Here is a 13,398-nt window from a genome sequence, read left to right on the forward strand (position 1 = left end):
AGGAAGAGGGGGCACCTGGCGCACACGATCTGGTATACCACACCGGGCCACGTATATGCGTTTCCTGGTCAGTACAGCCAGCCGTCACCCGAGCTTGCTTATGGCGGTTATGTCACAGCGTAAACGTACCTAAAGCATACAAAACCACCCGAACTGAAGTCCAAAATGGACCTCCAATGGGTGAAAACCACGGTGCAGAAAAATATTCAACAGAGATAGCCAAAACCGACCTAAAAGGGACAAACCCGTCAAAATGTACAAGAAGCAGTCGCTGAAACTTACCTAAAGGCAACGAAAATACTTGAAATCCCATTTGTGATGCATAAAGATGTCATAAATAGATTATATGCTTGATAACAAATGTTAATATTGAAATATGACAAACTCTTAATAATGAAAAAAAAAAAAAATAGTGGTAACGGGATTTGAACCTGGGTTAGGATGTTTGCTTCCCAGAAGCAGAACTACTACACTACGAGACTTTTTTTTTTTTTTTTTTCTTTACTGCATGGAAAACTGCCCACAACAGCCTACAAAAGTTATGAGTCATCCAAGAAGATGCACATCACTGCAGCTAAAATAAGCAGCCCGTTAATCTGGCAAGCAGACACACGCGTCCAACAGATGCAGCCATTCTGGTGGGTCACTTTGCGCCGCATAAATGCTCCGCACCAACGCAGTTTGCTCCCGAAAAATGGACTTCGTCGGGCGAGGGCGTTCCGCGTGCCTGTCCATCATGCGGCACTTCCACAAGCTATACAATCCGATCACAACAAATATATCATAGGGCACTCCAGTAACATCTCTAAAAGGCAAGAACCGAATTGTATAAGGGGTAAGTCCATGTCCTTTTTAAGAGTTCGTTGCAACACATCCCAGAAAAACACCGCATCCCGGCACAAAACAAAACAATGATCTATGCTTTCAGGTTGATTGCATAAACGGCAATTGTCAGACCAAGGAATAGACATTCCTTTCTCGCGCAACCATGTTTTCACTGGGAGTGTTGATGTATGCAGCTTAAAGAAAAACGTTTTTGCATTTGGAGGAAGACACATACGTGTGACCCGCTTCAAAACACTGTCCTTATGGTGGCCATTGTAAGGCTGGCGATAAACCGGCACTGGGAACAGACTCTCTAATAAAGTGTTCGTCAAAGCCTTCCTGGAAAGGGTAAACAGATATTGCAGGGAAAACCTCGCAGTAAGGAAATTGAAGGTGTCGACCACCTCCTTTAAAAACCCCCATGGCGGCTTCGTACTGACTTCACCCGTGAAGACAAGCAAAAACGGCAAATGAAAACTTATGCGCTGTTGAATAACGTTGAGCAGAAGTGGCTGATGCGTCACCTCATAGAAGCAAAACCGAGATACAAGCTGATGTACAAACAAATGTATCAGCCCAGCACCCCCAGACACTAATGGAAGAAACAAATTGTCCCTACGTATAGGTTCCCATTGGGACCCCCACACAAATGTTGCAAAAACTCTATGTAGAGCCTGTACTTTAGAACGCGCACAGTGGAGTACTTGCAGCACATAAACAAGCTTTGCGACAAGGAAGACATTACAAACGTGCGCACGCGCAAACACAGAAAGTTCTCGCCCCATCCATGCCTGAGAGGCTCGCTTGACTTTTTGGAGTGCCAATGACCAATGGGGCCCGGTGTTTCGTATTTGGTGCAAAGGTACACCTAGGTATTGAAGTGCGTCCTTATCCCAAGTAATGCCACCAAATAAGGACGGTTTCGCACCCCATTAACCAAACCAAAATCCCTTTGTTTTTTCCATATTCACAGCTGCTCCAGACGTGCCACAAAACTGCCTGGTGAAATTAAGGGCTTCTTGAACGCTTTTTTTATCAGCACAAAAATAGGCAATGTCATCGCCGTAAGCAAGGACCTTACCCTCACAGGATAGCGATGAAAAGCCCCGTACTCTTTCACTCTGCTGAATACTAAGAGGTTCGGAATACTAAGAGGTACAGAGGTTCGAGGTATAAGGCAAACAACAAGGGTGAAAGGGGGCAGCCCTGTCTAACAGATGACTTAATCGAAACTGGCTTAGACAGAACGCGGTTGACGACCAGTTGTGTGGTGCACTGTTAGTAACAAAGCTGAATGCCTTTTAGCAACACATCCCCTAAATTTACCGCTGCCAATAGTGCGAATAGAAAATCATGAGAAACGCAATCAAATGCCTTTGAAAGGTCAATTTGGATAAGGGCCACCTGCTCTGCCGAATCAGACACACACTCCAATATTGAACGGGCAACATGTATGTTTGTTTGAATGCTCCTACCTCTAATACCGCAAGTTTGGTGAGGTCTTACTAATCTAGTGATGACAAGTTGAAGGCGCCTAGATAAAATTTTTGCAAAAATTTTATAATCTACATTGCAGAGAGATATTGGCCGATAGCCGTCAACCGATTTCAGCTTTTGTTCATCTTGCGTTTTCGGAATTAAAACTGTGTGTCCTAAATAAAAGGTTGGCGGCAAAACATCATGGTCGTATGCTGCTGTGAATATGTCTAACAGAACGGGAGCAAGGATAGCAGAGAACTTTTGATAAAACTCTCCACTCAAACCATCGGGCCCCGGGGTCTTGTTTGTCTTGAGGTCAGAGATGGCAGACGTAACTTCTTCGAGTGTAATAGGCCGAGAAACCAGAGTGCACTCATCGTCTGTCAGCTTTGGCAGTAAGTCAATGAGGGAACTAAATTCTTGCCCCCGAGCTAATAGACTTGACCCCGCAAATAGCGTGCTGTAGTGGTCATGGAAAGCACTAGCAATTTCAGCTGCTTCAGTGTACTTAATACCGTTATGTTGAATTTCGATTATTTCCTTTGCAAGTGCTGACTCCCGCTCATCATTTAGTGAACGACGAGTGGGGTAACTATCAAAGAATTCTTCAGTTCTCGACCGAATTAGAGCGCCATGGTATTTTTCAGTAACATATTGCTGAAGTTGTGCCTTAAGAATGCTAATTTCCTCTACACCCGATCCCGGACTGACCGCTTCGAGTTCATGAAGCCCTACCAATGTACGAATTACCGTATTTACTCGCGTAATCCTCGCACTCGCGTAATCCTCGCACCCCTACTGTGAGCCACCAAAACTTGGATTTTTTGGTTTCTCGCATAATCCTCGCACCCCCAACTTTGCGGCGGCGAAAGTTGCCTGCTCGCGAAACCCGCATGGTGCACGCGCTCTCCAACGCGCGCCCTCCCCCGCCGCCTCTCCGTTCGGCGGAGAGCGACATGTGTATCCAAGGCCATCCAGGCGCCCTAACAACCTGCAGGCGCCCTAACATGCTACTCACACTGTCCTTGAGCCGGTTTCGCGCATGTTTCGCGTGCGCGCAACTAGACGGTGTTCGCGCAGCCCGCTGTCGTGTCGTCGTGTCGCCGTCGTGGTCCCGTCGTTGAGCGGCAGCAGTCAGTGAGTCACTCGCGTCAGTGGTGGATAGCTCGCTGCCATTTAAAGAACTTTTTGATCTCTTTGTTTTGAGCTTGGTGCCGCTTCGCCATGGGGAGGAACGTCAGCTACACTGCCGCTTTCAAATTGAAAGCGAAAGAGTACGCGATCTAACACGGCAACCGTGCCGCAGGCAGGCACTTCGGCGTCACCGACTTCAGCGTGCGTTACTGGAGTAGGGCACGCACATACGACAACGAGATAGGGCACGCGCCGGGAAGCAGAGGCGGCAATTTCATGATCGCTGATCGACGGGAGACTGTTTACGGTGTAAATAATAAAATAAAAAGAAATAGCTGCTGTTGGCAACACTGAGCTTACATATACAAAAAACGACCGCTACATTTAGCGGGATTGGCATAAGGCAAATTGGCAACACTGTGCACCGGATTTTTTTTTTCCCCGCATAATTCTCGCACCCCTAACTTTGCATTGACTTTTCCGAAAAAAAAGTGCGAGGATTATGCGAGTAAATACGGTAGTTCCCGTACATAAAAACGTTTTAAAAACGAAAGGCGTGCGGACTCTTCTATTGCGCAATCCCTTACCTCCTGTTTGAATAAATCCCATTTCTGATATAAAGAAAGACCGTGTGTTTCAAGAATACTAGTCAAGCAATCGGATATACGTTTACAAAATATTCCATCGGCCAATAAAGAGGTATTAAGCTTCCACAGATCCCATTGAGGCAGCACGCTACGCAGTCTTGATCGTCCTAAGCAAACAGATACCATGCAGTGGTCTGTGAAGAAGATCGGGCGTACAATATAGTCAGAAATGCTAGGCATCTCTTCTGCTGAAATGTATATGCGGTCAAGACGGGCATTCGAATCGCTCTGAAAGTGAGTAAAGTGCATGGTACTCCCTTTTACCTGACCAACATCAACAAGACCATTATCATCCACTAAATCAGACAGGGTGGCTGCACTTTGGTCGTATTGTGAACGTGGTCTAGATCGGTCTTGCTCACAGCAGACACAATTAAAATCCCCCATGAGGAGGATTTTCCATTGTGTACGTAGAAAATTCCCTAGTGACATAAAAAAGGAGTTACGTTCCCGACAATTCACTGGAGCATAAATGCATATGATACGCCATTCAACTCCTATCATAACAAGGTCACAGCAAATAAAACCGGTGCTGAGCGATCAAGTTGAGGGCCACACGCACGTGGACATAGCGTCAAACATGCCCCTAGATGGCGCCATGAGTCGCTTGGCTGTGCTGACTAGGAAACGCCTATACGCCACCGGGCCTTTCTCCTTCAGGGTGGCGATGGCCCGCAGCACTCACAGGCCCTTCTCTTTTGCAATGACTTCCTGCCTCCTAGTGCACAGGGGACCGGCCCCCGTTCTGGCGCTCAATGTTTTCCAGGAATTTTTCGACCTCTTTGACTGTGTGAAGCGGACGACGGAAGGAATAAAGTTTTCCGGCTAGCCATTGCGTACAAGGTCCGCAAGTGCCCCGTTCTTTCCTGATTGGCGACTTCCATCTGAGTCCTGGCACGTTCTAAGTTCAAAAGTGAAGCTCAAAAGACCTCAGTTGCTCCCTTGCAACTTTCCCATCTGTACACACACACGGGCTGCGCTCCACCGGTGAAAGACCACAAGACACTGCTGCTGTGTGACCCCAGTCATCCCCGCAAAAGGAACCCAGTCGCTTCCGTTCTGTGCTTCTGGCTGGAGACTGTCATCCCGTTCCATACTGGCATGTTGCATTCTGGGCACGCCATCATTCTGCTCTCATTTCAGTGCCTTTAAAGCTGCTCCTGTATGCCGCTCTCCTTAGATGTAAATTACAGCACGTCACCAAATTCTGTCATCCTCATCAGCAGAAGCCATTCAGAAGCGCTGCGCTCCATTCACTGTACCTAACAACTCGCAAATGGCTGGTGCTGCATTTCCTCGAGTCCAAGCCGATACGGATTCGAGACTCGAGGATTTATCAGGGGTGAGAGAGCCAAACAGGTTTGGGAGCCGTGTTTGGAGCAGCAAAATCTTGGTTCTGGAGCACCCGCCGTGGTGGCTCAGTGGCTAGGGTGTTGCGCTGCTGAGCACGAGGTCGCGGGTTCGATTCCCGGCCGCGGCGGCTGCTTTTCTGATGGAGGCGAAAAGCAAAAACGCCCGTGTGTACGAGATTTCGGCGCACGATAAAGATCCCCAGGTGGTCAAAATTAATCCGGAGCCCTCGACTACGGCGCGCCTCATCGCCTGCGTTGCGTCGGCGCGTTAAACCCCCAATCAATCAATTGGTTCTGGAGCATGACAACCTTGATTTGGAGCAGTTGCCGGTATTTACGGGGGATATGGCTCTTAAAACACTTCCTTTTAATCTTTACGTAAGCTCTGTGAAACTTGCCAGCCTTGCTGCTTTTTTCCCACTGATTTCAAGTACGGCATTATTTTTTCAGCTGGTCAATTAGTTCCCAAGATAATTAGAGATAATTAGCCATTTTTGGAGGAACAATAGACAAGACAGTGTTAGCCATATAGTAACTGTAATCTTTATATTTTCCAATACTACGAACCCTGGTCAGTGCAATAAGGGAATCGGTTACTTGATGCACCTTCTGGAACTAATTTTACAGCTCATTAAACTTTCATGTTTGAAATGGGCCTTATTGCACTCAGCAGGGTTCATAGTATTGGAAAATATAAAGATCGCAGTTTTATGACCAACACTGCCTTGTCTATTGTTCCTCCAAAAATGACTAATAATGACTAATTATCTCCAATTATCTTGGTAAGTAATTGACTCACTCAAAAAAATCGCGCCATATCCACGGAATGAATGATGATAAGTGGGGCGAAGCTCGAGAGGGGGAGATCATCGGTAACCGTAACTCTCCCGTGAAAGTTCGCCCATTACCTCATTAAGAAAGACGTAAAACTGTGTGCGTACATTGTACAAATCAACTTTTATTTTGTTCTTTTATTTTGTTCTTGCTCGTTTGTTGTTGTTGTTGTAGGGTTCGTGAGGCTGCAAGCAAGCGCTCGTATCGGCAGGCAAACCCCGATGCAGTGAGAGCTCGCGAGGCGGCTGCAAAACGCATCAAGCGAGCTCAGCCCGAAGCTGCCGACGCGCGGTTTAAGCGCGACTTTCTAGACGAGATGCTTCGGCCTCTCTTTCGCGCACGGCGGGATCCTGTCGGCGAGCGCGCGCTGCCGCCGCCCTGCGCGCCCTCCGCTCCGCAGCCTTGTCAACAACCACCTCCTCCATCTGGTGACTCGTTGCGAAAGAGGAAGCGCGTCAACAGCGATTGCCTTTTATAGTGTCAGTCACGTGCGAGTGACGTCATCATGACGTCACTCACACCAGCGCCACCTGCGAGTGAGTCATCGAACTAGGCGGTTACGTACCACGAGACACAAGGGATGGACAGACCCACGGCTTTAGGAGCTTCGCCCCTAAAAATAACGCAGTATTTGAAATCAGTGGGAGAAAAGCAGCAACACTGACAAGTTTTACAGAGTTCAATGAACAGTTAACGAAAGCCATTTTAAGAGCAGTGTCCCCCCCCCAATACGTCGTCCCAGGAGCTGCAAGGAGGGCGGTAATGGCCCCTGCCCCAAGCAGAGTGCTGGGTGGGAAGGCCCCCCAGTGGACGCACCTTGTGGCCCCGGAGCTCGTGGAGGCTGCGCAGCTTTCCGCGGTGGAAGGCCCGCCAGAGGGGGCGGAAGGTGCCCCGGTAGGGCAGCGTGTCCCACACCAGCACGTCAAAGTCCCCGGCCAGGCTGTTGTTCAGGTGCAGCGTCAGGTACAGGTTCACAAAGTCGCACAGGTGGTGGTACATGTTCACCGCTGCATCAGGGAACAGGCGCCGACCGAGCGTCAGGGCGGCCCGCAGGGCACAACTGCTGGCAACCACCACAACTTCAGGAGGCGCTCCACAGCACGAGGCACCTAGGCTCGGCAGTGGCCACCAGGACAGAGTTACCAGCCACGGGAGAAACAAGAACAATGCTCTGGAGCGGTGCCAAGACTGTTACGGAGAGGGGAGGGCACACAAGCCTCCGGTGCCCAATCAGTGCAAACAGAGTTTCCAGCAGGGCATTCCGCCTTGGCAGCAGCAAGGCCTAATCAGACCCTGGCCATTTGCCGACCCTGGAACACCGGCAAACCATGGCACACTCCACACTGACATGCTGCACAGGCACATTGGTGGCCGCAGAAACTGTGGAATAGGCAGGAGGGGTGGCACTCACAAGGAAGGCTTGGTGGACTAGTTGGTGTAGCATCATAAAGGGGTTAACAGCGCACAAAGATGACAGGACAAGCGCTGAACTACAGGTAAACCGAGGCACACCCAGTAACAAGGCCCCACAAATGTGACAAACTCCTATCTCGTGGCCCGCCTTCTGCGCTCGTTGCTCCAGATACTGTTTTTCTTTTTCTGAGAGTGCAACAGGTGGCCTGCTGATACAGTTTTCATCAAGACAGTCAATCTCGAGTGCAGCAATCGCTGAGCACTCGGCGAACAGTGGAACGCAGGCACAGTCTTTGCAGTGCGCAGCTGGGTGGCCCGAAACAACCGTCTTTCCTACGAGGTTTCCGAGAGAACTGAGGTACGAGGTCCCTACAAGGTTCTTACGATATTTCCTGAGGGAGCATAAAAGCTTCGTAGGAAAGACGGTTGTTTCGGGCCACCCAGCTGCGCACTGCAAAGATTGTGCCTGCGTTCCACTGTTCGCGGAGTGGTCAGTGATTGCTGCACTCGAGATTGACCGTCTTGATGAAAACTGCATCAGCAGGCCATCTGTCGCACTCTCAGAAAAAGAAAAACAGTATCTGGAGCAACGAGCGTAGAAGGCGGGCCACGAGATAAGAGTTTATGTCGTATTTGTCGGGCCTTGTTATTGGGTGTGTCTTGGTTTATACGTCTTTCATGGCAAAATAAAAAATCACCTGTAGTTGAGCACTCGTCCTGTCGCCTTTGTGCGCTGTTAACCCCTTTATGGCACTCACAGAAAGTGTCACCTGTTCGTGGGGGACACTTGGGCACAGCGTGTCACGACACTCGTACATTGTTAGTGGCACTGCTATGAGCAGCGCAAGCTCATTCACCCACTTTGCGCACCCCACCCGTCCAAAACTGCACTGCAGTACTGCAACTCTAAAGTGGAGAAAACAGTCTCCGAAGGTTCACACAACCACAACTGGAAGTTTGTACTTTGGAGAGGGGAGGGGGGCATATGACAAAATGGCTGCTGCGTGACGTGACACCTGGTGGGGGACAGTTGAGAAGGCTCACATACCAGTCCCCAAACGAGAGCTCGGCTGTTGCGGTGTACCTCAACATCAACGCCAGTCTGGCCCGCTTGCAAAGCTCCTACGTTTGCCAGGCTGGCAGTGACGGCCCTTTCTTGGAGAAGGCGCACGAGACGAGCCCGTGCCGTCCAATGCCCACTGTGCATGAACATCAGCTGCGTCCACTTCAGGGGCCCAGTTGCGAGTGGGAGCTCTGGTGTTCAGTGGCGGCGACAGGGCGGCCAGCATGCGCACAGCTGAGCTTCCCTGCTTTGGCGACCTCAGCAACAAGCAAGGCACTTCCCTAGGATGGATCCCCTCCGCACACAACCGTGCCTGCCCAACTGCCCTCAGTGGCGGCTGCACCTGGGAATGTTGCTGCCACGCTCTTCGCTGACGCACTGGGCAAGTAGAAACTGTGCCCAACAGAACCTGACTGCTCAAAAGGCATGCCACCCCTTCACTGGCCATGTTGGTCCCATTTCCTTCCAACTTTCCCTGCGAAGACACCCTTCTCCTCCTCCTCCTCCTTCGTTTTCCCCTGCACTGTGGCCACAGTCCACATTATGCCACACAGCAAATGTTTATGCAAAGGCGATTTCTTGAGTCATTTCGCACTTCGTTTGAGACTCTTTCTCAGTAGAGCGCGGATAGTCAGAGCCCAGAGTGCAAGTGCGGAAGTGAAAAAAGTGGCCCCCCCTTGGGAGAGCCGCAGCCAGCCCCTGGGCCCACTCACTGGCGTCCAGCTTCATGAGCACAGTGGGCCGGTCGAGGACGACGTCGCAGTCCTCGGCGGGGTCCAGTGGCCGGGGAAGCTCCTCGAAGTGCTCCAGCTCGGCAAACCTGCAAGCCAGAGGAGGGGCAGGCAGCGTCACTCCCTCGCAGCTCCCCAGCACAGTCGGTGCTGGATGGGAAAGAAAAGGAGCAGCGCCAGGCCGGCACCCTGGGGGGTAACAACGAGGACCCTTTGCTCAGCCTCTTGCACAACTGGGGCAGCTGCTGCTGCTGCTGGGGAGGGAGCCAGGAGAAAGTTTATATCTGGGAATCAGGGAATTATAAGAACCATCTGCAGCAGCAGCACGCCCGTGACGTAAAGAACAAGAGCGTCCGCAACAATGCTTTAGCCGAACACGCCGTCATGAATGAGCACAAGATTGATAGGGACAACGCAAGAATCGTCGCAACAGAAAAAATGACAGCACCACGGCTACACCTGGAATCACTAATCATTCAGACCACATCTAACACAGTCAATCGTAACGACGAAAATCTGAACCCAATCTACGCACGCTCTTTGCAGCGATTACTCAAGCCCACTTAAAAACGACCCACTTCTGGTGATGCATTCATAGTGAACAAGGCTTCCGTGCTGGAAGCCGAAACGTCAGTATGTTTTGCTTGGACTGGTCGGCGTCTCTTTTTTGTTTCGAATGTACCCTCCCGGCCAGACGGGATTCCGTCATGCTCTCAACTTCATCAGCCAGGAGAAAGAGTCGCAAAATGTGAGAGCACGGAATCACGCTGGACGGTGGGTCAAACGGAATTGGCTGCCCAGATTGAATGGCTGGCCGAACGAGAGCCAGCGACTCGAGAGCCCCCCGGATTGCACAGGCAGTGTGCACAACGTGGAATGAGAGAACACAAGCAGCAGCCGGATCCCACCCAGACACGGCTGCTGTAAGCCAGTGACGCTGGGCTTACTGATCAGAACAAGATGAGGCCACCACCACTTTAGGAAAGGCACTCAACAGAAGGAGGGGAGGAGAAACTGCAGCTGCATGTCCTCAAGGAATTGTGCCTGGTTGCACTCAAGCACACTGGTGCTTTTAAAAGCGATGCAGAATTAGGGATGTCTGCAATGTACAGTGCAAAAAAAATAAACTTATTCCCTATTTCCAATTCCCTGACATCCGGCCATAGAAGTCAATGCAACCAAATCCTCGCCACAATGAACCATTTGTCAGGCTTATTTTCCCTTCAACGAAATTTGCTATAACTGGAGCTGCGCTTGAAAAAATTTGTTCTTACGATAAAATAAGCATAGCACAACATCTGTAACTTGTTATACAGCAATGATGCGAAACATGCACCCACAACCCAAACCACAGTAAGGAACTATGATAAACACACTCATGGATGGACGCCATGAACGGTGGCGATAACGATACGGCTGACCATCTTTCCATGACATGGGGGTCCAGTCTGCCAAGCTGGAGCCACAGCCAATCCACACCCAGTAGAATTAATGTGAACGTGCGCGGCTTGCACTGAGCTGCGATGCCTGCATAGCGCGCAGCTGCCATTGCAGTTTTCCTTCTACCCTCCTTCTAAGTGAAATCAGAAATAATGTTTTGCTGTTTAGTTTTGAACCTGCACCACCCTATCTTTTTCCGCTAGGCTGCACCCACAATAAAGGTAAGCGGGCGCTCGCTTTTCAAGGTCGACGCCACGTGCTCAGTTAAAGAGGACAAGATAACGGCCGGGTGCTGCTCCTGCCACCAGCGAGAGGGGCCTCCCCTAGCCCTAGCAGTGGTCTCCAAAGTAATCAGAGCAACAAATGTGCCGTGCTGTGCGGCAATGTGTTCTGGTTGCACAACCCCCCCTCCCCCTGGTAATGCGCTCTGTACATGCAGGTGAGAAAAACCGGTTGATTACCACCGGGCCGATTCTTACCCAAATAAACACGACTCCTTTTCGAGTCACTCCTTTTTAACAGCAGACCTGTTTAGGCTCTGGTGGAGACAGGAAAACCCGCCCACACGTGTGTGCTAAAAAAAAAAAAAAAGTGCTGAGTGCGTGCTTCGTGGAACTGCCCCGCAAGTTCGCCGTGCCGAAGACGAGGACGAATCTGTCAAGCCACCGACGAAGAAGTGCAGGTCTACCGAGGCGAGGATGCACTACAAGGCGATTTTCCCTACGTGGCTGTGCCGTCGGAAGACGTCAACGAAAGGAATGACGACGGTTGCGAACTGAATAAAACACTGTACAGGTGTTGCCCCGAAAAGTAAACGGAGTGCGGGTTTGAGATTTTTCAGGGGGATTTATCCACGATGAGCCGAGATGGCAACCTCGAAGTCACTTTTCAAGAAAGTCATTTTGGAATGAAATCGGGCCGCACATATTCTATTCATGCTGGCAGCCGCATAAAATAGGCATTACGTATTCTAATTCCCCAAACTTTTGTTCCGTTTACTTTTTGGAGCACCTGTACATACTTCAACGATCTTTGCTTCACAGTGCCGTCCAAAACGGCTTTGCACTGCCAGGGTCCAACTGCAGACTCTCTGCTGTCGGTGTGGGGAGAAGCTAGGTCGACCCCCAGCTCTGCTGTTTCTCCCGTTTTGCACCACTAGCGCAAGCTGCACCAATTTTAGATGCAAGGCATCTCTTACACTCGGCCTGTCCCTCCATCCGGCGTCCGTCCGCAACCCTCCTCCTTTCCCCTCGCCCGCCAGCTGCGTTAGCACGTTCTCCTCACCATGCCAGCTGTGCGTTTGTATGCATGCGTCTCTCTCTCATCACTCTCTCCCGCAGAGCGGCTATATAACTGCGGTATCTGCAGCGCGCTCCTCAGTCACTCTGTCAGTCGCTTTTGCTGCTACTGCTCCGACTGCTGCTCCGATGAGTTGAAATGGACACTAACATGCCTGCCATCGCGTAATTGGAAATGTACGTGTGATTGAGCATCATTTAAGGTTTGCTACGCTTCAACCACATTTGGGTAACCAACATAACGGAAACGCGAATTGAACCCCGTGAGATGCCTTGCATCACCCCAGGGTTCCTCTCGCGGAAGATGGTGGCAATTTTTTTTCTACAGGTTGCATTATGCGCCGATTGTACGGATAATGTATTGGGGTATTTTCTTCATGTTAATAGTGATAGTTCAGTCTCCATAAACTGTACAAGGCTATGGCGAAAGAAAGGAAAAAAGTTGCACACAAGCAACTTGACTGGCCCTTACTAGAGCCACTAAATAAGCTACGCTTAAGAGTAATGACACTGACGCACGGCAGCAGTCATTTTGGTGCCTGATGCAGGATGGCCAGCTTTGTGCGCGCTACTGCGGCTGACACTGACGCGTGGAGTTGGTCCAGGAGGCGCTTGGCAACCATGACAGCTGTATTTACTTTTTGAGGATTTAGAGTCAGCGCGCAGGTGCGATAGGGTCAGACTCAGTTACGCTCACGAAGCATACTTAGTGGCTTTAGGTTATGCTAGAGCCAATAATTAGGCTACGCTTTTTAAGTGGTTATAGTTTATGCTAGGCCACTGTCGTTCTTTCCCAGCGGGAAGCGATGCAGGCGTTTTCCACCTTCCCGCCGATTGAAACAGCCCAGTACGGAGCAGCACGGCATCGCTACTCTGTCTGGGGGCTTGAAAACTCACTCTCAACGTGTCATACAGCCACACTGCGCTCCAAAAATCACGACTTATCGAACAGCATGCGCAGCAACACAGAGGCACCGAAATGTCAGCGCCCATGGGTCTTGCAGGGGTAAACAAATGTCACATGACACGGTTCGACCAATGGCCACCGTCGGCGGCATACAACAATGACAGAAAAAAGTGCCGATACTCTCAAGCCTGGTCTAGTGGCTCTAGCCCTTACAACCCGTGCAAGTTGCAGCAGCAGGACGGAAGTGCTTCGGAACAATAATACACAAAACACAA

The 13,398-nt window shown here is 50.3% G+C and overlaps 1 protein-coding gene across 1 annotated transcript in view; it reads right to left on the reverse strand.

Annotated features, from left to right (window-relative positions):
• The window catches only part of LOC144158287 (EGF domain-specific O-linked N-acetylglucosamine transferase-like), a 66,823-nt gene that overhangs the window by 29,413 nt on the left and 24,012 nt on the right, over window positions 1-13,398 (reverse strand). The window contains exons 7-8 of the mRNA XM_077689085.1: window positions 9,461-9,567; window positions 7,088-7,278 (exon numbers count right to left, since the gene is read on the reverse strand). Of these exons, the coding sequence (XP_077545211.1) occupies window positions 7,088-7,278; window positions 9,461-9,567 (298 nt within the window). The remainder of the gene's footprint in view (window positions 1-7,087; window positions 7,279-9,460; window positions 9,568-13,398) is intronic.

The sequence above is a fragment of the Haemaphysalis longicornis genome, unplaced genomic scaffold (assembly GCF_048455015.1).
Source record: "Haemaphysalis longicornis isolate Haplotype H1 unplaced genomic scaffold, Haemaphysalis longicornis Haplotype H1 scaffold_10, whole genome shotgun sequence".
Lineage (NCBI taxonomy): Eukaryota > Metazoa > Arthropoda > Arachnida > Ixodida > Ixodidae > Haemaphysalis > Haemaphysalis longicornis.